We start from the raw sequence: 25,813 nt of genomic DNA, 5'->3' as shown, positions 1-25,813 counted from the left end.
GAAGCTCCACTGGCTTCTTCATCAAGTGAGCTTTCAACCTGTATATTTTGTGCATTTCTGTTGGCCAAGAAAAGCAGCACTCTTTTGTATTTTGGATGGTATTGTTACATGGCCAGCAGGGCTACCCCTGGATAGGTTTGCTTGTTGCCTTCAAGTCATTTTCTACCAATGGTGACCCTGTTTCAGGGTAGTCTGGGGCTGAGAGAGTGTGATTTGCCGAAACTCAGTAGAGACAGGAATCAACCCTTGGTTTCCAGAGTTGTCCAACACTCAAAACCACTAAGTCATGCTTTCTTTTCAAGGATCCTTAAATTGCTAACTAAATGGGTATAGGCTTGAGACTGTGGGCATGTTCCGTTCCTTCCAATTAGTCCAATCTTAAATGAATATTTGGGGGGGGGGGGGGAATCCAATTGTGTGTGTGTGTGTGTGTGTGTGAAAGTAGGGTTTCAGTACTCTCAGGAGCTTTTCCTGGAAAGCAAGCCCTGTCAAATGCAGCGGGGCTTATTTGTTGGTAAGAAAGATGTCACCCAGGAAATGCCTATAAAACTACTTTAAGAAGGAAAACTGCCGCATAGGGAAAGTATTTTCCCCCTCTGCTATGGAAATTCCTACCCTCCTCTTCCAAAACTCAAAATCTTTGCAAATGGTGTTAGTGGATTTTCTATGTTACCTTATATTGGGGGTTTTCTTGGCAAGATTTGGTCAGAGGGGGTTTGCCATTGCCTTCCCCTGAGGCTGAGAGAGTGTGACCGCTCTGGGCCCACATCAAACCAACTCCCAGAATTCCATAGCCTTGAGACAGAAAGAGTTAAAGGTGTTCCAACCTCTCCATCCCCCTCAATTAGCCACGCGATGGAGAAATCAAGTAATCCTTTCAAAGCGGAAAGGCATCCTTCCAAAACATACCAAACACCAATCCTTAAAAACATCAGTGTTTTTTTTTTAATTTGCTTTGCAGGGGGGGGGGAATGATGTATGTTTTTTAGGGGGGAAGAAAAAGATGTTAATAATAATAATCCCCCCCTCTTTTCTTAACAAGCCCCCTGGGCAGCAAAGTCGATTAACTTTTTCAATGGCCAGGAGGAGGAGGAGGAGGAGAGGGCTTGAAAACCTAAACCAGAGACAGGAGTGTGGAAACCTCTCTCAAAGTGAGATTTGAATTTGAACTGGAAGTGAAGTGAATTGAGGGTGGGACAAAAAATAAGACTCTAAAATTTAGTCTCCTGGCCCCTTCCTTAAAAATAAACAATAATTTATTTTCAACAAAAGGAGCACTATTTATTCTCATTCTGAATCTCCATAGGAAGAAAAAGAAGAAACATGTTTAGTGTTCTCAATTTTATAAGGAATTGGAAGTTTTCCCTCTTTGCACAGTGCGGAGCAAATTGCAATTTTAAAAATGTAATCTTGTTCCCTTCAAATTAAAAATGAACAGCGCTGCAGCTCTGAACATGTTCTGTTGAGAAGTAACTGGGATTTGACTAAATAAGATTTATTTCCAAGGAAGTGTACTTTGATCTTGGTAGTGTGTGTCTGAAGCCCAGACTTGTGTATACCTGTCCTTGAACTTGGTGATACCTACTTCTGAGTAAACAGAGTTGTAATGCTTGTCAAGTGTAGTGACTGGCTATAGTAGCTGCAAAAAGGCTTCAATACATGCAATTTGGTTTAGGATCAAAGACTCTGAGCTTGACAGCGGAGATTATCGTTTTGATGGAATTGTTTATGTTTGTGAATGAGGCATTTTGCAACTATGTGTGATTTAAATTGCTTCCCCAAAGTATTGGGACAAGTATTGCCAATAGGCTCCTTGGTTTTAATTTGATCAGAAGTCTATATATATATATATATATATATATATATTGAAGAGCAAAGGTCCAAAAAAAAAAAAAACCCCACTTCAGAAATAATCCAGTTTGGTGTTAGGAGATCCTGGGAACTGTAGTTTATTTTGACACCAGAGCTGTCTGACAGAAGGCTAAATGTCTCAGAAAACTGGTTCTCCGAATTCTCTAGCACTGAGCCAAGACAGTTAAAGTGGTCTCAATCTGGATTATTTTTGCAGTGTGTTTTGGAGCAAGGTTGCAATTTTAGTGTAAAATTTCATTGATGTCTGACACTTTTCAGTATACCCCCCCCCCAATCATCTTGACAGTTTTAGGCTATAGTATTCAAATAACTAACCCCCAAAACAGATGCATTGCTTTCAAACTGAAGAGTGCAAGGATTACTTGGGAAATGACTCTTAAAAAAACTGTTTTGTAAATTTTGAATGGTTTCAAATTAATTTAATTTTGTTTGTTAGAGCTACTTCAGTTTGCATCTTGTGAGGCTTGAAATGCCTGCATGTTTGGGAAATTCTTAAAGGAAAGTCTCATTGACTTGCTCAAGAATGTTTTCTTGGATGATGACTCCCAGAATCCCCCAATCCACATAGTCTGTTGGCTGTGAGGAAACCCTGGGAACTGATGATCCAAGAATGTACTCTGGACATGCTTGACAATTCCACTGTCTCTCTGTTTTGAAAGGTAAACAGGGCGTATAAGTGATGCAGTTCAAGTGAGACATTAAATACAGATTATGGCTGTAAATCTGGGGTATAAATGAGGTGTAATGTCAATATTATAGACGCTTGGAAGGGACCACAAAGGAGATCTTGTCCAACCCTCAGCCAGGGAGGAACACACAACTAAAGTCCTGAAAGAGCCATCCAAATTCTGTTTAAAGATGTCCAAAGAAGGCAGAGGAAAAAACCTCCCCTCTTTCTCACATTGTCCAGGTATCTTTTTCAGGTTTATAGTGATTGCATATACCAGGAATGGCTAACCACTGGAAGGTTAGGGCTGCCCTGGAGGGCTGAGAAAAAGACCTCTCCTGGGGGAGAAGAAAATGACAGTAAAGAAAATGACTATGGATTACACTTCCTCCCAGCCCCTGTCTGCTCCCCCATCTCACTCCTACTCCCCTCTCCTTAAATCCATTCTCAAGGATCACTCACACTGATGTATGCATCTTTCTTTCCACAGGACCGGCATGATGGCAGCAGCAATGGGAACCCCAGACTGCCCCACCTCTCAGCCGTCAGCCAGCACCTGTATAGTCCGGCTCCCCCTCTTTCCCACTCAGGGGCTTCGGATTTTCAGCCTCCTTACTTCCCTCCCCCTTACCAGCCTCTGCCTTACTCTCAGTCCAGTGATCCATACTCGCACCTTGGGGATCCGTTTTCCATCAATCCTCTCCACCAGCCTCCACCACCGCCTCCCAGCCAGCAACAAACCAGCTGGCCCAACCGCCAGACTAACCAAGATCCTTCCAATCTATCTCACCATGCCCGTTCAGGCTTGGTCCCTCATCTCCCGGCTCTGGAAAGTGGCTCTGCTGGGGTGAGGAGAGAAACCTACAGGCGATCAGAGCTTCTCCTGCCCCATGGCCATGGTCTTGATGCCTCCAGCATAGCAGAAAACCTTGGACTACATGAAATGGCTCATCAGATGGAAGAGGTGCAGGTAAAAAAATTGTGGGAACAGGGTTGACAAGGGTGGGAAGAAACCCCATATAAGCCAGATGAGGTCTTGGAAGAGTTGCTCCTTTGGACCTAACAAACTATCTGCTCATTGAGGATCATAAAATTCAGTGTGAAAAACTTAATTAGGGCAGATGTTTCCTATTTGTCATACTTTTAGTTAGCGCATGCGTGTAAGATACACACACACACACCTCACCACAAGAAATCTTGGCTGTCACAGTGACCTTGTAGGTAGGTGACAGAGTGGGAATGGGCTAAGGACAAGCAGGGTTTTGAACCAAAAACTCCCAACATCCTAGCTGACATTGTTACCACTCCCTTCTTCAAACCTGTTATCTCCCAGAAGTTTTGGACCACAGCCCCCATTTGCTGACTGAGGATGATGGGAGATAGAATGTTGCCCTTGCTTCATTAAGATACTCATGTAACACTGAGGCATATGGCAGCCTCAATGGACTGAATGCCTAAGGAGACAGCCATGTGCTTCATTTATTCTGTTCCATATTTAGCATTCATTCAGTGTCTTAGCAAAGGAAACTCCACTGTTACCGTGACTTCCACTGTTCAGTGTACCCAGACTGGTTGTGTGTCGGTAGATCTATTTCTTAGTGAAAGGAACTTTCCATACCTTTTAGTAAAACAACATATTATCTCCATATTGCTGACTGGAGAAGATTCCTAGTGAATTCATACATGTCTTTTTCACTGAGTAACTTGAATCGAGTTCAATGAGGCTTGCATCCAGAGTTGTATAAAGGATTTTGGCCTTAGATGCTACTCCAGACCAAATCTTCTAAGCAGTTTAGGGAAGTTACCTTTTGGCTAACAGTCCCTAAGATTCACCCATTTAGTCAGTGGCCATGCAAAAAAGTAACTTTTCCAAACTTAAGACACTTGCAACAAAGGTCCCATTTTTAAAACTAAAATCATACCCAGCATCAACCTTCCCCAGAATGAAGGCATTGGGCTACAATACTCATTAGCCACAGCAAACACAGCCACTGGAGATAATGGGAGCTATAGTCCAAAATATCAGGAAGACACCTGGCTAGGACAGGCAATTCTACATCTTTAGAGCTGAGTGAGAAAGCTCATTTAAACAGGCTGCTTTCTAAATCTTCAGATTACTGCTTTTTAAAAAAACAAACAAAAACAAATCATATAGAATGTTTCAAACTAGATTAAATGGGAACCACAGTGATTAATGGGAAAATGGACCCTTCTATAAAGCCTAAGAGATCAGATGCTTTCCCCTATTTTTCTTCTCCAAGCTGAATGATCCCAATAACAGGTTTGTTTGCTTAGACCCTGTTGCTGTGACATTTAAACTCTTGGGTACATCTTAGCACTAACAGCCTTGGGTGAAGTTCAACTGATGCTCAAAGTGTATTCAGTCCCTTCAGTGGGGCTTACATGACACTTAGGTTCATGTGCTATAACCCTAGGCCTAAACTCATTTGCTAGTGCCAACTAGAATCAACCCATTAAATTAATTACAGAACTGTAGTTCAATATTTATGTAAATTCCATGAGTTCAATAATGGAGAGCAACAATTGATAAGTCCTAAATGTGCAAAAACATTCCACCTAACTCGATGGACTTTTAATTTTAAGGAAATATAAAACAGGATACACACATGATGAATCAAAAAGAAACCCTACTGGTTTCACTAGGGCATATTTCCACAGTAAGCAGGCATAGGAAGGCAGCCCTACCATGTGAGTACAAATAGTGCAGCACTAATTACTGCTGAATCAGGACCACTGCATGGAAGTCCTGCAGAAATAAAAGGCTGTTCCTTGCAATTAATATGTTAAAGGGTTTGGGTTTACAAGGTAGCCTTGCTTGTCAAGATTCACCAGGGGAAAGCTCATGTGCATGTGTCTTTGTGTGTGTGGTGGGGAGGTGGGGGTATACATCTTGTTCTACAATTGTCTTCTAAACATTTCACATTCTCTCTCCAGAATGTGGAAGATCAACATTTATTAATGCATGACCAGACAGTCATTAGAAAAGGTCAGTAAGTCTGCATTCTGCTGTTTGTTATTCTCTTGTTGTAAAAAAATGGGAGAGGGGGGAAAGAAAGGGATGGCATTTAACTAATAAGGATGGCTTAGTGATGGTTGTTATTTTGGAATAAGATTTCTTTTCATGTATTTTTTTAAAAAAAAATATCTCAAGGAAGCTTCTTTAAAAACCAAAACCAAAAAGGCTCTTTTACCCCTCCTCAAATTCCTTGCATGAGCTAGTATGTATGCCTGAGGCTATATTCCACAACCCATTCGCTCCAATGTAAGTTGGTTGTGGATTTGACCTGTATGTGTGTTTGAGTGGTGAAAATTCAGTGGTTTTAAAAGGCCTGTCTTATTCAGTCCATGCAATTGGGTCCAATAAAATGGATTTAAAATAGGTTATTAAAACTCTTCAGAAACTTAGTTTGAGCTGTAGTTTCCCATAAAAAAGCAGGAAGGATATTCTTCTAATGTAAATATGTAACCTAGAAATAAGTGGATTTGGTATCTTTCAGAGAACTGCTGCCCAGTCCCTATTTAATATAATTATTTTGTTTGGGAGCTCTTAAGTAGCTGCCCAGACCTTGGAAAAATTACTGTTTCAGATTATAATTCCCAGAATCTCCCCAGCTAAGAAAGTCTAATATTACAAAAAAAGTGTGAAAACTAAAATCCAACTGTTCATATGAAGCACGAACTTCCATTGTTGTTGCAATTGCTTTTGTCAGTTCTTTGTTCATTTTTCAAGTGGCCTTTTATTTGGAAGCTAATTCCATACAGTTCATTTCCAAAACATTTGACAGTGTTAAGGTATTATGGTTGCAGGTCTTGAAATCCTTTATGAATCTAATTAGGGGAAGAGTGATAATAGGTTAAAGCAGGATGAATGAATACTAAATAAAAGACAGATACCTGCTTTTATTTATGACAAAAGCATATTTTATTCACTTTCTTTTTTATTGATTTGTCCTTAACATAGGTGAATTCATGAGACAGTTTCATTGTTTCAAACACCAGAGATCTCCTCTCTGCCACTGCAAAGTTTACTTGTAATCTGTTCCTTTCAGTATTGGAAAGAGGCAGTCCACTTCTGTTATTGGGTTTCTTCCTCTTTATTAGATGTGCTCATTTGCACTGGTATAAAAGTAAAAATGTCACCCAGCTTCAAGAGCAGGGAGGAATGAGTTAAGTTTACTGCCAGACACTTCTAAATGAATGAGCAAATGGTTTGGTTAGGATTTATCTCCACTGAAAAGCTTTCATTGGTGGTATTTATAAGGCTGGGGTGAGGAATGGAGATACATTCCCTGACTCATTTTCACTTTCCTTGGTGAAATTGTTTTTAAACATTTTTTTAAAAAAATCAAAGATCGTTTTGTCTGAAACTTGAGAGTAACAAGTGAAAAAAGGAAAAAGTGTTTCACTGTAAATAGTGCTGATCTTAAGCATTACTTTTTCTTTTCTGTTTCATCTGCTTAATTGGTTATTGGGTTTGGTGGTTTGACCCATCTTTTCACATTATGATGCCCTCCAGATCTGTTGATATACAATTCCAGTTTTGCCCACCATGGAGATGGGGCACCAGGTTGGGCAGAGCTAGTTGAAATGGTTGCTTTTCAACCCTTTCGGGGGGGGGGGGTGTACAGAGCAGTGGAGCAGCTGTGTTCCCTGATTTGCCAATATTGTACTTCTGTCTCTTCAGAAGAGAGATTTCTATTGGACTACTTCCCATACAAATACAAGATACCCTTTTGTTCTTTAGCAACTAGATGAGAAGAAGAGGCATAATTTTCTCAGTCATATGAACTTCGTAGTTTTCTAGCAATAATGAACCTGAATGTTTCTGTTAATATTGATGGTTATAAAACTTCAAAGACAGAATTCAAATTCTACTTTTAGTACATTAAGATGACTGATATGTATGAGTGTTTGATTTTGACTAGATTGTGCTCTCCTATTTCTGTTTAACTGTAACTTCAAATATGAGAACAAGTTGCATCATTGCAGTTGCAAGGGAGTTAAACAGTTGTTCTTTTATGTTTTAAATAAGATTGTTTAATAATATAAAAAAATAATGTGAAAGGAAGTCATATTCAGATTTAAGGGAATTGCTACCAATGTCATTGTGTAGCAGGTCGCTGATTGCCTTTTTCAGAGAGGGCTTCAAAAACTCTGACAAATAATTTATGTGGAACGTCTCAACTAAATAGTTTTGACAATTTGGGTTGTACATCAGCCTTTCCACAGGGAGTATCTTAATGGGTTAATACAATTTATTGGATTTCTTGTTTCTCATAGAGTCAAATCTATTAAATTTTTCAAAGATGTAGACCTCCCTTAAAAAGGGAGGAGAAAACACACCATCCTCTCCTTTTGTTTTTGTATATCTTGGTTCTCTAGGTCCTATTTCATTAACGAAAAACAATGCATTAGGTCTCCCTTGCCAGAAGGATGGACTCATCGGGGTAGTGATCAACCCCAACGAGGTATTCTGCTCCGTTCCTGGCCGGCTTTCTCTCCTCAGTTCCACGTCTAAATACAAAGTGACAGTAGCAGAGGTTCAAAGGAGGCTCTCTCCCCCAGAATGTCTCAATGCTTCTTTGCTGGGAGGAGTTCTCAGAAGGTAAGAGCCTGTGATATCTACCCCCTCTTTCTTTGTCCCCCCCTTGTCCCTGCCAAAATCATTCCTCAAAGTGGAGTTTCTTGTGTCCCTCAAGCCAAACTACATATAAATACTTTCCTTGTCTCTCAACAGTTTCATCAACGCTGTAAAAAGAAATCACTGCATCCTAATAACATTTATTCCTATGCTTAAATTCACACTTTCTGCTTCTTCTCCTCTTTGGCACTCTTTTGCATTTCTAGAACTGAAAAGTGTTATAACAGGTCTGGAAACGACTTCTCTCTTCCCTTGTGAATATGATTCTTTCCCTCCTAATCCACAAACACAAAACCTTGTGCTGCAAATTTACCATATATATTTTCAGCTTTCCTTATTCACCTGTGTTATTTCTTGAAATGTTTATGTGGTATTCACAAAAATAAGTTGTCCAGTGATACAAGGTTATCCAGTCAGGGGCTTCATTTAAAGATATTTCAAAGGTTGCCAGTTGCATGTCCCAAAAAGTCATATGCACTAGCTTGCTTCTGTACCTGCAAGATACAAAACATGGCATGTGAAAATGCTCAGACAGGAGAAGAGATTCTGAGCAGGGTGTTTTAAAAGCATTTGTGGTTAATAAAGTGGCCAGGGAAATCTTTTAAAGGAAAAACAACCTTAGAAGAGAGAGGAAAGAGAGTTGCATAACACATACATACCCAAATTATGTATTTTGGAAACAATTGTTATAATTCTAAACAGATGTAATGCATTTCCACATAGAAGGGAAGACTGTGACTTGTACCTTCTCAGTCTGCTGTCTAGATGCTAACTGTTGGTGGGCAACTTCAAGGAGAATGCTCTCCTTTCTGATGGGTCTTTTATCTTTACATCCAGACATGGTCTGGGTGTCTTTCAAATGAAGGGCAGTTTCAAAAGAGAGCAGAGGACTGTTCTTTATGAAATAGGACACATAACTACTGAGCTTTTTTTTAAAAAAAACCTCCCTGGAAAGCAGAGCTGTCAGTGTGTTTGAAGAATAATCAGAAACATGTGGTCCAAAATAGTTGTCCCCACAAATATCCTGAAAGGGGACTCTTGACTTTGATGGATTACACTTGTGAGCTAGAGTTGTTGTTTTGGTTAATATCTCCATCTCTCTCTATCTCTATCTCTGTGCATGCATGTGTGTGTATGCCTCCTTGAAGCAAATGCTAAACACAGTGCTTGTAAAAGATTTTAATTGTCATTATGGCTGTCATCATATTTGTCACAGTTTTTGATGGTGTAAAACAAAACAAACATGTGCCCCTTCCCCCTTCTCTCTTTTCCCTTCTTTTTTGATCTTGCTTTTTGATGTTTATGTGATGGAGCATTAAAAAGTAGGTCACAGCTTGTTGTGTTGCTGGCTGTCTCTCCCCCCGCCCCATTTTCCCCCCAACAGAAGTATATTGAATGTCAGTAACTTGTGTTTTCCAGTTGCTTCGAAATGTGACCTCTTCCGAAATGCAGCTTCAATAAAACACGCTCCATCTCCTTTCTCTTTTCCAGAGCCAAATCTAAAAATGGTGGTCGATCATTAAGGGAGAAGTTGGACAAAATTGGCTTGAACCTTCCTGCTGGCAGAAGGAAAGCTGCAAATGTGACCTTACTGACATCATTGGTGGAAGGTCAGTGCAATTCTTTTTTTTAAAAGAGCCTTTCTGAAGGAGAAATAAGGTAACATTTATGGATTAATGAGGTTGTCCTCTAAAATGAGAGGGCTGAAAGTGGGTTTGGGTTTTAGGGGAAGTTCACTCAGTGATTTGCAGTAAATGGACAAGGATTTCTGACCCCCGTTTCAGCTGCAGCAGTAACACGATGGTTGCTTCCTGCTTTTGACTTATGTTGCTGAACTGATGAAAATTGGGAGCAACCAGGAGCAGTTTTTGTATATGATAAGGTCGTTTTAATTTTGGTACTGAGAACAAATTCCTGGCCACAGAATTGGGCTTCAGTTGGTGGATCAATAAAAATGAAACTAGTACTACAAGACTGATGTGTGCTCATGCTTGCTCTGAAAATGCAAGAATTCAGATGGTCCTTTTTTAGATCTGAGGCCCACTTCTTTCCCAATGGGCAATAGAATAAAAAAATCTGGAATTCAAGGGACATCTATTCCAAGCCCCTACCAGTGCATGAATCCGCTGTTGAAACACCCTTGAGAAGTGGAGCTGCGGTATCCAACAGTGAAGGAGAGTACACCATCTTTTGAAACAGTTGTTTCTACTCAAACCTCTAATGGGGTTGTAGAAGAGGGAATTCAACCAGCTGAAAAGCAACACCTACTAAATTTCCCTTTTCTACACAGTCTTTAAATGTACAAGAGACCTCCGTTTTTCACTCTGTGGCACCTATTCAAGAAGTTCTTCCTCGTGTTTAATCAGAATTTCCTTTCCTCTAATTTGAATCCATTAGTTTGGTTTCCCCCTATCCCCTGCAGCAGCAGAAAGCAGCATCTTTTTTTTTTCTTGCTGCTCCTGCTCCTAATTTGTTTAAGCCACATAGAATGGCTCTTTGGTATCCATTAAGCTTTGGTTCCAGGACCCCCCCATTATATACAGTGGCATAGCAAAATAGTGTCCTTTATATAAAAATGGGAAAATTGCTTTTTAGAAATTAGATATTTTTAACAATATTGATAGTGGAATCTGTATATACGGAGTGTGGACTGTGTGTGTGTGTGTGTGTGTGTGTGTGTGTGTGTGTGTATATATATATATATATGGTGATAGTATTATGATTGTACCTCAGTAGTTGTTCTCAAATAACAATATAGAATGGGGAGTTGGGAGGGGGGACGAAAATAAAAAAGTAAAAGGTATTTGTAATCTTACAAGCATGAAAGAGCCTCGAGGCTGTTGGATGCTACTGAAGATGTGGATTCAATGTGTATGGAGAACGAGTTACATACATATAAGATTCCACCTAAACATTAGGAAGTGCTTCTTTTATAGTAAGAGCTGTTTGATAGTGGAGTAAAGTGCCTTGTAGGATGGTGGTTTTTCTATCTTTAATGGACAGATATCTTTCAGGTGGGCTTAGTTGTGTATTCCTATGCGGCAGGGCCCTTTGGTCCCTTCCAGATCTTTTAAGATCCTGTGTTTTTATGAGAAACCCAGTCTTGGGATTGGAAATTTGATGACAAACTTGCTTGCATATTTATAACTTGGTTGTTTATCCAGGAAAAGCCACTGTTTTTTTCCCCTTATGTAATCAGCAATACACTTCTTTGGCAGCCTTTTTTCAAAATGTCTGACAGCTAAGTGTACTTCTCCCCATTCTCCTCCCCTGTTTAGAAATTGAGCCCCTTTTTGCTAGTGAAATAAGTTTTTTCCTTTTTTTCTTTTTAAATCATGGAAAAGGATTGTGCCACAAACACACATTCTACACAAGTCACTGATCTTGTGAATGTAGCAGGGGAACAGAAAACCAAGCATTCTTTCAGACCGGCTTACAGGAACTGTTCTCTATTTCTTGGAATTGTGTACCCAGACAGATAGTTAGGAAATTCTAACATGGTGTCTGGTTATTCGGATAGCTCTGAGATCGAAAGATCTACATTTTACTGAGCAGCTGAATCCAATGACTGATTGTACCTCGGTAGAATGCCCTAAACCAATTTTAGTACAGTGGAATTTTCCAGAATTAACATTTTGTTCCAGAGTAGAGAAAAGTGCTGGATTAGCTATATTATGTGGACCTTGAATCTGTGCAGCAGCTTCCTAAAGGACGTTAAGTATAAGTGTGATGAAAGTTCCTGCAAGCTGGTACATAATGCATGTTTTTCAGAAACTGGGATTGGCTGTAGTCTCTGAGTGAGTTCATGCCAACTTCCCCAAAATGGCTGTGTTGAATGGGCATGATAACTGTTGTTATAAGCTCAAAGACGTGTGGATACATCAGTTCTCTGTCACACTGAGTGTCATGTGTACCTTTCTAATGCTGTTCATCTTGAGGTGTGAGCAAAATGCTGCTGACTGTTGGTGGATATCCTTTAGCATTGGCTAGCCTGTTAGGGCTGATGGGAGTTGCAGTTCAAGACCTGCAGAGCCCCTTGTCAACTCCTGGCCTATCACAGCTCAAAATAGAATACACTGCACTAAAGCAATAAAAAAGCAGTAAAATATATGCAATCAATGTATTCTCTAAAAGTAAAAGAACAACAGTCCTGCTTGTTTGTTGTTTTAATGCAAAGCCATGTAGGATCAAGTTTCTTACTACTTTCTAATAGTCTTCATATCAGAAAATGGTTTCTAGTATAAGTCCCTGAAAAGCTATCATGTGTTAGATGGGAGTAGAGTGGCTCTCTTGGTCCTGACTTGTACCAAGAGGTGGTACCAAGAAGTGGTAGTTACAGCTCTCCTTTGTTGTTTCTAAGGCCTTAGAAACCATAGAGGTTTTTAAGGAGAGGTTGGATTTTGTAGTTGTATTCTATATTGTCAGTCCTATTGGTCAAGGGATTGAACTAAAAGGCACCACAGGCCCTTTTAAATTTGCCATCTAGAGTATTGTTTGGCTTTGTGATAAAAGTTAAGCAGAGTGTAGCAGAAAACCCAAAGACTAGCAAAGATTCCTTTGCGTGGCCCTCTAGATGTTGTTGAGCTACAGTGTTCAGCAGCTGCAACCAGCATAGCCAATGGTAGTTGCTGTTCAACAAAATCTGGAGGCCATGTAAAATTCCCTGTCTTACAACACTTAGTGAGTGTAGAGGTCATTTTTTAAAAAAATAGAATGCATGTTTATAACTTCCTTTAAGGCAGAGTAGCAGGATTTGCTGGAGTTGTGACACAAGTTTTTGCACACACACACACACATACACGCACGCACACACATATTATTATTATTATTAAACTTTGGCGTACACTCTAAAAAGTAATAACAATTGGATAGAGGAATAGATAAAATTACAATATAGGAAAGAAAAAAACAAGTACATCAGATATAATAGCAAATCACATCAAACATTATGAGACAGCCAGATGACAATCACAAATTCCCTGAGAACGCTTCCCTAAACAATATGGTTTTCAGCTCAGCCTTAAAACTGGTTAGGGAAGTGATGAGCCGTGCATGCAGGGGAAGAAGGTTCCAGGAATGAGGGGCAGCAAGAGAGAAGGGACGGATCCGGGACGGGGCAGAGAAAATCCTGGGTTGAGAGAGGAGATTTTGGCTACCAGAGCGGAGAGTGCGAGTAGGGATGTAGAGAGAGAGAAGCTCAGTTAAATAAAGAGGGGCCAGCCCATGCAGGGCTTTAAAGGTGAGTAACAAAAGTTTCTACCTGATGTGGAAAGGAAGAGGGAGCCAGTGAAGGGAAGACAACAGAGGGGAGACATGATCATAATGGCGAGCGAGTGAAATAATGCGTGCAGCTGAATGCTGAACAGAAATTAATGGGTGGAGGTGAGAGAGGAAGCCCTGCCAGGAGGAGGTTACAGTAGTCTAGTCGTGAGACCACTAGGGCATGGACCAGTGTTTTTGCAGTAGAAGCTGAGAGATATGGACGGATTTTGGCAATATTATAAAGAAAAAATCTACAGACCTTGGCTGTAGTCTGGATCTGGGGGATAAATGACAAAGAGGAGTCAAAAATGAAACTAAGACTGCGGGCTTCCTGGACCTGCTGGATAGAGATGTTATTGACAGAAATAGAAAAGGAGTAGTGAAGGGTGGGCTTAGGAGGGAAAACAAGAAGCTCAGTCTTGGACATATTGAGCTTCAGACACCGATGGTACATCCAGTGGGAGACAGCTGTTAAACAGGATGACACTTGTTGTTCTAGCTCAGGTGAAAGATTAGGGGTGGAAAGGTACAGCTGGGTATCATCGGCGTATAAATGGTAGGAGAAACCAAAAGAACTAGTAAGTTTGCCAAGGGAGAGTGTGTATAAAGAGAACAAAAGGGGACCCAAAACAGAGCCCTGAGGAACTCGCAGATAAGGGGACAGAGGACGAGGTCTGACCACCCGAGACCACTGTAAAAGATCTATCTGACAGGTAAGATGTGAACAAGGCCCGAGAAACCAAGGTCAGAGAGTACATCTATTAGGAGATAGTGGTCCACGGTGTCGAAGGCCGCAGACAGATCGAGAAGGATGAGGATAGAGTAAAGGCCATTCGCCTTGGCCCGCAAAAGATCATTCGAGATCTTAGTGAGGGCCATCTCTGTGGAGTGCTGTGGGCGAAAACCAGACTGGAAGGGATCCAGAATGGAGTTGGTTTCAAGAAACTCAAGACAGCGTGAATAGACAACTCGTTCCAACACCTTAGAAAGAAAAGGAAGAAGGGAGATTGGACGAAGGGTCGAGAGAGGGTTTTTTCAGAATAGGGGAAACTAAGGCATGTTTGAAGACCGAGGGGAAGGAACCCGAAGAGAAAGAGAGATTAAAGATATAGAAGAGGGAGGGTAACAGAGAAGGAGCTATAGAGATTAGAAGACGAGAAGGGATTGGATCAAGAGAACAGGTGGTAGGTTTGGATGAGTTCAGCAGCGAAGAGAGTTCTTCCAAAGAAACAGGAGGAAACACAGAGTTTATTATAGGAGGGGCGAGGAGATTAATGGTGGGAGCCAAATCAGGGAGAGTTAACTCAGAACGAATAGTGGTGATCTTTGTAATGAAATAATTAGTGAAGTCGGAGGGAGAAAATAATGGAGAGACGGAGGGAGGAGAGGGTTTTAACAGTGTGTTGAAACAGAAGAACAAACACTGCGGGTGCCTCTCATTTTGGGGTTGTTCAGAACATAATCAAATTGAATGTTACAGAATTTGGATAGGGAGAACCTCCAGAAAAGTCCAAAAAATCAGTCAGAAGTTTAGCCATTGAATCTGTAATGCGGGATGAGTCAGCTTGAAATTCAGTGATATCCAGTTATACAGAACCAATGGGCTTTCCATCTCTTTAGATAAAAAGTTGACTAGCACATTTTTGTATGGAATTCTGAGCTCACAGTTCAGAATGAATGTATATTTGATGCTCAGTGCATGAATGCCAGGCAAATGACTGAACTACCCCTGCTGAATGTCAGCATTGTTTTGGTGGTGATATTTGTAGGCGATGTTTCATTCTTGTGTGGAAGACACCATTGGGTGCCACAATCTAAGACTATCTTTGAGGGTGGTGGATTCTCTTCCTTTGGCAATCTTTACATAGAGAGACTGGGTGGCCATTCCTCGGGAGTGCTTTAATTATGTATTTCTGCATGGCAGTGAGTTGAACTAGTTGGACTTTCCTGCCGGAAACAAAAGTGGTGACTGTTACTGCACTTAATGTATTGCCTCCCAATACATTGGTCCCTTCCAATTCTATGATTCTAATCCAGTGGCAAATTCACACACATGAAGCAGTCCTCCTTTCCATGGATAATTGTTTAGAATCTGCTAGTCAGTCAGACTCTAGTGGGCTAACACACTTACATCCTACAGCTTTTGCTTGACTGGATTGTCTGGAATGCAGAACCATTAAAGGAAATGGCTGCTGTGCTAGTTATTTTGATGGGAGTGTCATCAAGCCCTGGATGAGTGTGTTTTGGTTTGAGCTGCATCAGCAGTATGGGAGGGAGTGCCCTGGGCACCATGAGCAATCGATGGAGTTTTCAGTTGCTGTGTGGCTTGTAAAACCCCTAGCTGTGCAGAAGGTGGGTTCATTCAGGCTGGTTATGTGTGAACAAATGTTTCTGCAATGACAGCTTGCAAAAACAACAACTGAGAACAGATGCCAGATATAAGATATTACGACAAGAATTTAGCCCAGACATAGAAAGTGGCCTTCTGCTGATTCAGATATTGTCCCATCTAGCTGAGCATTATCAATAATGACTGGCAGGGATTTTCCAGAGTTTAAGGCAGGTCTCTTACCTATCCATACCTGGATGTCCTTTGTTTCCAATCCAGCCCTGTTTTGCTTCCAAATCAGATGAGGGCAGGTATGTTGAGGCTAATAGGATGATCTAAACAAGCATTGCGAGATTCTGTCTCACATCCTCTATGGAGAGAGGGAACATTTTTATATTTTTAGCATCACTATTGGAATTGGTTTAGGTTGGAATGTGATGCTGTAGTTCTGTTAGCCTGGAAATTTGTGGTTCGGAAATTTGTGGTTCACTGTTATGAAACTCCAGCTAGTTTGACCAATGAGATATTACAATGGTGATAATAGTAGTTCAGCATCTAGGGGGATGAAGGCCTCCTGGCAATCTAGTACTGAGGTCTGTCCCATCCACTGAAGACCACTGGACTCATTTGGTCCTTACTCCAAGGAGACTTCTGGACTAGATAAGAAGCTAGTAAGGTAGCTTTTCCTACCTCTGAGGAGATACTTTTCCAATTCATGTTACCTGTTGACTTGAGGCTGAAGAGTAATAAACTTTGTCCAGACAACATTTCATTAGGTTCTGTTCATAAAAAAGATTTCATAAAAAGATTTTGCTTGGGTATCTTCTGTTTCCACCTTCAAAATCAGATATTTCCAAAACTATAAGCTAGTGAGAGCTAGTGCAGTGGGTTAATGCATGCGGGCATTTGGGAGATCCATATTCCAAGTCTAGCTATAAGGCACAATGTTTATGAGCTTGGGCTAGCCACTGTCTTCCACTTTCTGTACATGACCTACATTACAAGGTTGTTGTAAGGATAAAGTGGGAGTAGCTGGGTCTATAGCATATTAACTCAAGCTCACTAGAGCAAGCAGGATAAAAATGTGCCTAATAACATAGTAAAAATCTCTGGTGGAAAAGACTTGAGTTTATTTATAGACATTATTAATGAGAGTAGGGGTGTAAATTAATTATAATTATCAATAATTACAGATATTACTGAGTAATGTCAATAATGAAAGTGGTGGATATTGTGTGTACTTTTTTGCTGCAAGTAATGATCTTTGGGGGAAATGTAATAAAAAAAACTCTTTCTGCTTCTTTCTCCCTTTCTTTATGCCAGGTGAAGCTGTACACCTTGCCCGGGATTTTGGCTATGTATGTGAAACTGAATTTCCTGCTAAGGCTGTGGCAGAATACTTAACACGTCCACATATGGGTCGTAATGATTTGACTTCCAGGAAGAGCATGTTGCTTGCTGCAAAGTAAGTCACCCTCTTGGCATTTCTAGAGAAAACCTTAGGGACAGAAGTAGAGATCTGGAAATACTAGCAATTTTCTGGTCAGGATTTCTGGCTCCCAATTATTCAGCAGCCAGAAAGAATCTCTATGAATTTTACTGCTGAAATAAAGTTAGTTTGGTACAGCTAAAAATGGATTTTTAAGCAACAGTACTGAGAGTGCCAATACTAAAACAAAACAAAACAATTTTCTGATGAATTTCATGTATGTCTTCATTAATTGGGTTCAGCTGGTTGTTCTCTTGGCTGGAATGAAAAAACAAAGGTCCTGTAAGACTGATGTCTATCTAGACCTACCCTAGAAGAAAAGTTGAAGGATGGAGGGGGTTGCTTAGCAGAATGGCCAGGTATCCTTCTGCACAGGCCCCTGTATGGAGTCTGACCAGTGGATGAAAGGTCTTGAGTCCATCAATTATTAGCTGCAGTAAAATGATACAGGTTACATAGTGAAAGTCTTTTAAACTGCAGTCAGATGTCTTGTGCTCCTCTTTTTTATATTGTATTCATTATTTCTAAATGTATATTAACATATACAGATCTGTGCCTTTCCTCTCCCCCCCCCCCCCCCATGCAATAGCTGAGACTTGTCTCTTTGATTTGATGGTTTTCCCTACTGTGTCTTCAAATACCCACAATTGCTCTGAGGAATTGTAGAAAATTACGATGTAGCTGACACCAGCTTTGCTTTTTTTAAAGATTGTTGGAGAAGTAAGATTTAACTGTAGGCTTCTGGTTCACAGCTAATTCTCTTAACCTCAAGCTGACATAACTTTTGGATGTGAAAAAGATTTCTTATGTAGTACTGATGAGATTCCATGAAAACTTTTTTTCTTTTTTAAATTCCATTTTAAAAAGAAATGTGTTGGGTATGCATATTTTCCATTGGCAATAAGCTATTCATTTTAATTATGAGTTTCTGATGGTCAGAGGTGACTGAACAGTCCTGGGGCAGAATCTTGAAGAGCTATTGTCAATCAGTACATCCTAGAGAAAGGCACTCTTCACATCTTTTGGATTACTGCTTCCCTTAGTATGTTTTTTATTGTCTAAGTCAGGGTTCCTGCTGGCCAAAGTGAGGAGGGGCATGGCCAGAGTATTTGGTGGAGACAGTGGCAGGATAGCCCTTGCTCCCTAACAATAGAGATGGACCTGGACACATATCAATGGCTCTTTCTAATCTTGCCCAGATTGTGCTCTATACTTTTGATTTAGTGTTGGTGAGGTTGAAGGCTATTAAAAGACAATGGTTGATATGAATTTGCTGTTTTTGTTACATGATGATGCTATGGTCCAAACCATATTCCAGAAATAATCCAATATGAGTCCTCTTCAACTGCCTTGGATCAATACTAGGAAATTCTGGGAATTGTAGTTTTGTGAGACTTTGAGCCTTCTCTGTCAGAGAGCTTTAGTGTCACAATAAACTACAATTCCTAGGATTCTCTAACACTGAGCCAGGGCAGTTAAAGTGATCTCAAACTGGATTATTCTGCAGCGTGAATTGGATTTATGTATTGGGAGGTAGGTGCCTTAGGCACTAGGATGGTAAGTTTAGAGCAGTGCTGGGAAAGAAGTGGACATCTAGATGTTGTTGGATTGCTATTCCCAGCAGCCTTAGCCAGCATAACCATTGATTAGGAATGTTGCTAGCTGAAGTCCAATGTCTGCAAGATCATAATACCTTTCCCTGATTTTTGAGATTACTGAGGTTTCTGTAGCTGCTTTGGAGAGTAGCCTCTTTGTTTTGTTTTTGTTTTTTGTTTTTTAAAACATCAAGATATTTTGAACCCCAACTGAACTTAGGGGTGAAGCACACACTTGATAAAGAGTGGCCTCCAGCCATGATTGTGCCAGAACTGCGGCAACCACAGCAATCCCAAACTGGCTGCTGACAGGAGCTAGATCATTTCCGCTCCTTTTTGACCAGATCATGGTGTCAGAGCAGTTTCCAGCCACTTTGGGGGCATGCATCATTTGAATGCCATGTCCCTATAGTGGCTGGAAGCCACTTCATTTGGGCCTTAGTTCCAGATGCATCTCTTGTTAGCTTTTTAAATTTTATTTTGAGGATTGCAGTTTTCTGGAACAGAATCTTTCCTGTTTTAGCATTTGGGGCTGGAGTTTTTAAAGTGGTGCTTAAAAGTGTCAGCAGGAGGAAACAAAGCACCCTTTTGTTGTACTCATGTCTCAGTAACTATCTTCAGCATGAAAAGGCATCATGTGTCTTTTGTGGTACAGATCAAATCCTAGCAGTGTTTCCTATGGAGTTTTTCAATTATGAAATATCCAAAACATCTAAGAATACATTGCCACTAGAGCTTGGGAAAGTTATTCCTTTGGATTCTGACTCTTTAATATGTGCAAACCTGTGTCTCCTGTAGGTGTCATGTGTCCTACTTAACAGATGTTAATCTTTTTTTTAATGGGTTCTCTCTACTTGAAGGTTTAAGTTTAAAGATAAAGAAACTATAGGGTGGGGGAGGGGGGATAGTGGAGATCTTTGGCTATCTGAAGTTAGCACTTGCATGACAGACAAAGCAGACACAAAGGTCTTTCCCACTAAAGTGAGATGCACAGTACCTTTATTTCAATTATTGTAAATATTTCTAAATTTGAATTCATACATATGCATTAGAATACAGTATTCATATGCTTTCACCATCACACATGTGTAAATGGCCACCCTAGTCACCAGAGACAGGGTTATAGATTAATTCACTGCCCCAGTTCTGCTGTTTCTATAATCTTGCCAGCCACAAATGTGGATGTTCCTGTATATCTAACTACCTGATTAACAAAGCAGATGCAGGCAGAAAATCATACTGGAGGAAAAACATAAGGCTTAATTCATCTTTGGTTCTGTACTTAGGAATAATAGTAGGTTCGGATAGTTAAGATAATGTGTACCATGTGGTGTGTGCACCATGTGGTTGTACAACAGTTTTTAGTTCCCAAAGAATCTTTGTTTTAATTAAAATTAGGTTGCTGCTCCTTAAGATGACACAGGTATGATTGAAATGCAACTAGCCTAGCCTCTGTTTTGTCTTTTGTTTTGAATTTAGTTGCCTGATAGCTTGTGGGCCCTAATTTCAGGTGCTGTGTGTTTATGTACGTAAGTGCCTTTAAGTTGCCTGTCAACTTATGGCAACCCTTTGAATTTCTTTGGGTTTTCTTAGGAAAGGAATACTCAGAGGTAGTTTCACCAATTCTTCTAAAATATAGCCTACAGCATCTGGTGTTCACTGGCAATCTCCCATTCAAGTACTACCCAGGACTGATCTTGCTTAGCTTCCAAAATCAGAGAAGATCTGGTGCCTGAGTATTTAGGCTTAATCTGAGGTGCTAGTTAGTTTATCATTTTCAAAACATGGACATCTGAATATCTTCTGGAAGCCCCTTTTTTTAAAAATATATTTTCATTTTTTGGGAGATGCGGGTGAAACTTGCAATGGTAATGTTTAACTACAGTTAGCTTGAGAGTGATCAGTATAAATGCCTGGCTACTTCCCCCCACCCCCCAAAATTGCCAGAGGTTAAAACGGATGTGGGAAGAACTTTGTATGCTAGCTTTGATCCTTAAGTGTGCAATTTGGGGTTCTTTAGGCATGTTTCACTGATGCCTCAAGGATTTTGCAGTTGACAAGGAGGCTTGCACACAGCAGCACGTTTTATGCATTGGAAATTCAGTTGGTCTTCCACTGTAGAAACTCTGGCAGAGAGGGCAAAAAGGTGGCAACCTGGGAGTGGATCTGGACTGGGCTTTGGACCTTTGGGAGTCAAAACCCTCCTATTCCACCTGCACATCCACTGAATATTATTAGGAGAGAACTATGCTAGCCCTGGAGTTGGCATAGTCTCCCTCCCCTTAGGAAAAGAGAGATGCCATCCACTGTGTGTTCTGCCAATGTATTTATTGGGGAGGGGAGGGTGGGAAGGCAGGATAGAAATGCAAAGGCTCTGAGATAAAGTCCCATGGGGTAGAAAATGTGAGCTTCCCATTAACTGTTGCTTAATGATGATGCTCCTACTTTCTTTGGAGAAGTCTCATTCAACTCTCACAGAATCTCCCATTAGGCCTTGGAAGTCCTATCTGAATCTCTGGAGAGCTAGTGCTATTTAGGGTGGGCAGTCCTATGCTTGATGAATCAATGGGTTGATTTGGTATAAGTCTACCCCACATGATTGTTCTGAAGATAAAATGGGCTGGATTGGAAATTACATCTACCACTGTGAGCTTGGGGGGAGGGGAGCAGAATAAAAATGAAGTCAATAAACTCATCTGACACTTTTAATTATCTTAGAATCATAGAATTTAAAGTGGCCTCATGGGCCATTGAGACCAATCCCCTGGTCAGTGCAGGGTCTTCAGCTAAAGCAGCCCCAGTGGGTAGCTGTCTCTTCTGTCTTTTTTGGAGATATCCAGAGAAGGAGACACACTACCCCCTAGGCAATTGGTTTCATTGCCATACAGCTCTTACATTCAAGAAGTTCCTTCTGAGGCTCAATTGAAATCTACCTTCCTGTAACTTCAGACCATTACATCAGGGTCCTATCCCCCTGGGGCAGCAGAAAACAAATCTGCTCCCCTACTCTCTGTGACAGTCCTTGAGATATCATCTTTGCTGCCCTTCTCTGGACCTATACCAATTTGTCTATAATCTCTCTTAAAATGAAACAACCAGAACTGAATGGAGTATTCCAGATGAGACCTGACCAGTGCAGAATATAGTAGAACAATTACTTCCCTTGACTTGGAAACTATGCTTCTGCTAATGTGCTTCTGTCTACTATACTCCCCAACCCCCATGGGATTGTACCATTTTTTATTTAGCTAGGCATTGAGCAAACCCTCCTTTTCCTATTTGGCTAGGTGGAATGACTGATTTTTGGGAGTAGGGGTATGTGGAAATTGCATACCATTCCTATTCTAGGCTGCTCCTCCAGAGCTGGTTGAGACCTCAGTTCTTTAAAATGTTTGCATTTCTTAGCAGAGGGGAAGAGTTAATTCCTTCCACTGTCAACAACTCTTTCTGATTTCTGTTCTCTGGCTCAGGCCTTGGAAGTTACTATTCACCTATAACAAGTTACTTGCAATTATTGTTATTGTTGCTACTGCTAAAGTGTTACTGTTACATTGTCATCAAATTTGCAGTGCAATGTTTGAGTTCTTTATAGTTACACTTTATAGCTTTCTCGAATCTCCTATTCTGTTGTGGCTGTTCAGTTGACAACTGGAAAGGAAGAGAGTCCTTTTGTGCCAAGCAAAGTTTAGGGTTCTGCAAAAGTAACCTTTTCTAGTTATTTTTGTGCAATGCTGAAGTACAGAGTTTCCTTTTTAAAAATTTGTGACTATTGTGGTAAATAGTAACAATGATAATTCCAGGGTTCTTCCCAAATGAATCCTATACAGTCATTTTTGTATGTTTGTGCTCTTTTTCAACTTTAATGTGATTGCCAAAGGTTTTTTTTTCTAATTAAATTTTTAATTGAATTTTTATAATAAAACACAAAAGTCTGTAGAACAATGACAAAAATAACAATAACAATTAACTACAAGGGGCAAGGGTATGTGTCTGATGAACAGTTATTCTGAAGCAGAATAAAAAATTAGTTGTTAGCAAGAACCAGAGAGTCTGATTTGTCAGGTGTGGAGTGTCCATCCAAAGATCCATCTGGGAAGTAGGATGTTTTCAGACACTGCATGGGCTCCTATTTGGTCTTCACCCCCATACAAATCCCATTCAGCATCTGTGAGGGAAAATACTTTGAAAACCATCCATAGGTGGTATCTCACACCTGTAATGCTGTTTAAAATAGTTAAAACACTCTTCAGATTGCTGGAGGGGTTGTAAATCTAAAGGGTCTTATATGCATATGTAGACTGTATGTCCTAAAGTGAGAAAATTCTGGGATGCAGCTTTATCAAATTTCATGTATCACTGATGAAGCTAATTTTTTTTAACATGTCTTGTTTGTGTTTTTGTCTTTTGCAGGCAGATCTGTAAAGAATTCACTGAACTTCTCACTCAGGATCGAACCCCTCTTGGTAATGCGAGGCCAAGCCCTATTTTAGACCCTGGCATCCAGGGCTGTTTAACTCACTTCAGTCTGATCACACATGGCTTTGGAAGTGCGGCGATCTGTGCTGCCATGACATCCCTCCAGAACTACTTGAATGAAGCAATAAAAATAGCAGACAAAACGTATATGAATGCAGGGGACCAGAGCCCTGTGGAAACCAATAAAAGCATTGACAAGATGGACAAACACCGGAAATGAGACCAAGGAAATAGAAGAAGTAGAAGAAGAAGAAAAAGAACAAAAGACTTTATAAAACTGATTTCGCACATAGACTTGCAATCGTCTTGCCTGGAGGGCATGTAGATATCTGTTACAACTTACTTTGGGGTGTGTTTATTATTATTTTGTTTTTAAAAGCATCATTTTGTGAATCCTCCATGAGATACACATGTCTCTCTTCCTCTTTTTTAAAGCTGCCATTATCCATTCAGTTGAGGGACTAGGTACCAGAAGGTAACTTGGGTACAAGCTTTTTAAATAATTGTGTTTAAACAGTCAAAAGTGGTGCTATTTCTCTTTTAAAACTGTTGAAGTCTGTGACGTGCTATTTCTAGACACTTGGTCAAGAACCATTTTCCCCCCTTGTATGTTTTTGGTAGCTTGCTGGTTGGATTGAGGCACAGCACTGATCCAGATCCTGGGATGGTTATTTTTGGTCTAAAACTACCAAAGTCCTCAGCTGGCTGGGAGACTCAGGAGTGTTAGTCCAAAAGCAACCTTTCTAGGCTTGGCGTTAAATTGTGATTAAGTGCTGGACAAAGTAAAGTGTCTCTCTTCATACTGTTGTTGGACTGCAACTTCCACTGGCCCTAGCCAGCATGTTGGTGGTTGTAGTTAAGCAACTTTGGGAGGACTGCACTTTGTCTATTCCTGTGTTAGTGATAGGCGTGTGCAGTACCCCTTCTTCATTAGTTGCAAGAAGAAGATTGGAAACCTCTCCTTTCTCTTTTAACACACATGGCTTTATTGTTGTACCTGAAAATAATAAAATATGGTCTGATTTAAACTGGTTTATCGATAGAAAACAAGATCTTTAAGCCACAGTTTGCTCCTGGTTTTTCCCCAGTGCATAATAGGTTTCTTGGCAGCCACCATTCCCCTGTTTGCACAAACTATTGCAGTCCTTGCTACTGAAAATGTTCTTGTCGCCTCCTTACTTTTCCTTACTTTAGCAACAGGAGAAAAGCTGCTGTGTCTAGGGTCTCACAGAATTCTGGGCTGCAATATGCCATCATTGTAATTGCCACTGAATACTGCCAACAATTGCAATGGCAGGAGAACTTCGTGCTTCACAAATGCACCATCAGTACTACAGATTTGCCCACCCCTGGTTCACACTACACATAGTTTACACAAGCCACAGTTTTGTTTTACTATGATTAATAAACATTCTTTAAACAGGGAGTAGATGTTTCCAGTCTCCTGCTTGTGGCTGTGTGGAGGATGAGATGGAAGGAGAGAATGCATAGGATACACTAGGCTCATTTACTTAATGCTAAAACACTGGCTTAGCATTGTGACTGAACTAGGCCATAGGGTGCACATGTGCAGTGTGAGAGAACTTAGATTGTGCTCCATAGAAGGCATGAATTGCAGGCTCAGCTTGAGAGATGCTTTCAGCCAAGAAACAAAGAGGAGTTAAAGGGCAGTCGTAGAGCTTCCAAATCAGGAGACCATCAATAATGATCTCACACAAGGATAGACAAAAAACAAAATAGCCCTCACAGCCACTGAATTGGAGGCCCAAAGAGGAGTTTCCACTTCTTGTCACTTCTTCTAATGATTGAATTTTGTGAGACTCTGTCATGCAGTCTCAGAGCTTTATGCCACTGCTCACATTTGCAGGATACAATTATAAAATCATGATTCCACCTTAACTTCCACTGTTCCTTCCTAGAGAATCCTGAGACTGGATGTCTGGTGAGGCACTGAAGCTCACTCTGTTTGAGAAGTCTAAATTCTTTAAACTACCAACTAGGACTCCATAGGATGGAACTATGGCAGTTAAAGTGTAGAGTAATAGTAATATGTCCATTCCGCACCATATACCCCCTGCAGTAGCTGCTGAATTTCATCAATAGCTTTAGTTGTAGTTGGAGTTTATATATGACAGACTGCATCTCCCAAAAGAATAGGATGGTGGTAGTAGTCAATATGGCCTCCAAAGACCATGAGGTTGCCCCATTCCAGCTTGAATAGAATTAATTTGGGGGAAGTGTCTGAATTCTGCTAAATATTTCAATAAAGCTTAACTTTTATCTTGGGAAATGGGCAGCAGAACAAAATTTATGCAGTATTGTTGTGTGCGTTCAAGTCATTTCTGCTATCGCAGTTTTCTTGGCAAGTTTCCTCAGAGGGGGGTTTGCTGTTGCCAACCTCTGAGGCTAAAAAAGTGCGGCTTGCCCAAGGTCACCCACTGGGTTTATATGGCCGAACTGA

The 25,813-nt window shown here is 40.5% G+C and overlaps 1 protein-coding gene across 2 annotated transcripts in view; it reads left to right on the top strand.

Annotated features, from left to right (window-relative positions):
- Positions 1-24,914, top strand: part of TFAP2C (transcription factor AP-2 gamma) — a 29,460-nt gene extending 4,546 nt beyond the window's left edge. Inside the window, exons 2-7 of one of the 2 annotated variants that reach the window (XM_089513775.1) lie at positions 3,030-3,509; positions 5,495-5,546; positions 7,976-8,165; positions 9,693-9,811; positions 17,116-17,257; positions 23,287-24,914. In XM_089513775.1, coding sequence (XP_089369901.1) covers positions 3,030-3,509; positions 5,495-5,546; positions 7,976-8,165; positions 9,693-9,811; positions 17,116-17,257; positions 23,287-23,572 — 1,269 coding nt within the window. In that variant the 3' untranslated portion in view covers positions 23,573-24,914. Of the gene's footprint in view, positions 1-3,029; positions 3,510-5,494; positions 5,547-7,942; positions 8,166-9,692; positions 9,812-17,115; positions 17,258-23,286 lie in introns of both variants that reach the window. The other variant, XM_089513774.1, reaches the window with a different exon arrangement.
- The last annotated feature ends 899 nt before the right edge of the window (positions 24,915-25,813 follow it).

The sequence above is a fragment of the Sceloporus occidentalis genome, unplaced genomic scaffold (assembly GCF_023333645.1).
Source record: "Sceloporus occidentalis isolate IW3139 unplaced genomic scaffold, rSceOcc1.0.p SCAF_3, whole genome shotgun sequence".
NCBI classification, from domain to species: Eukaryota; Metazoa; Chordata; class Lepidosauria; order Squamata; family Phrynosomatidae; genus Sceloporus; species Sceloporus occidentalis.
Note: the sequence above shows the minus strand (reverse complement) of the source record. Positions and strands in the feature narration are given on the sequence as shown.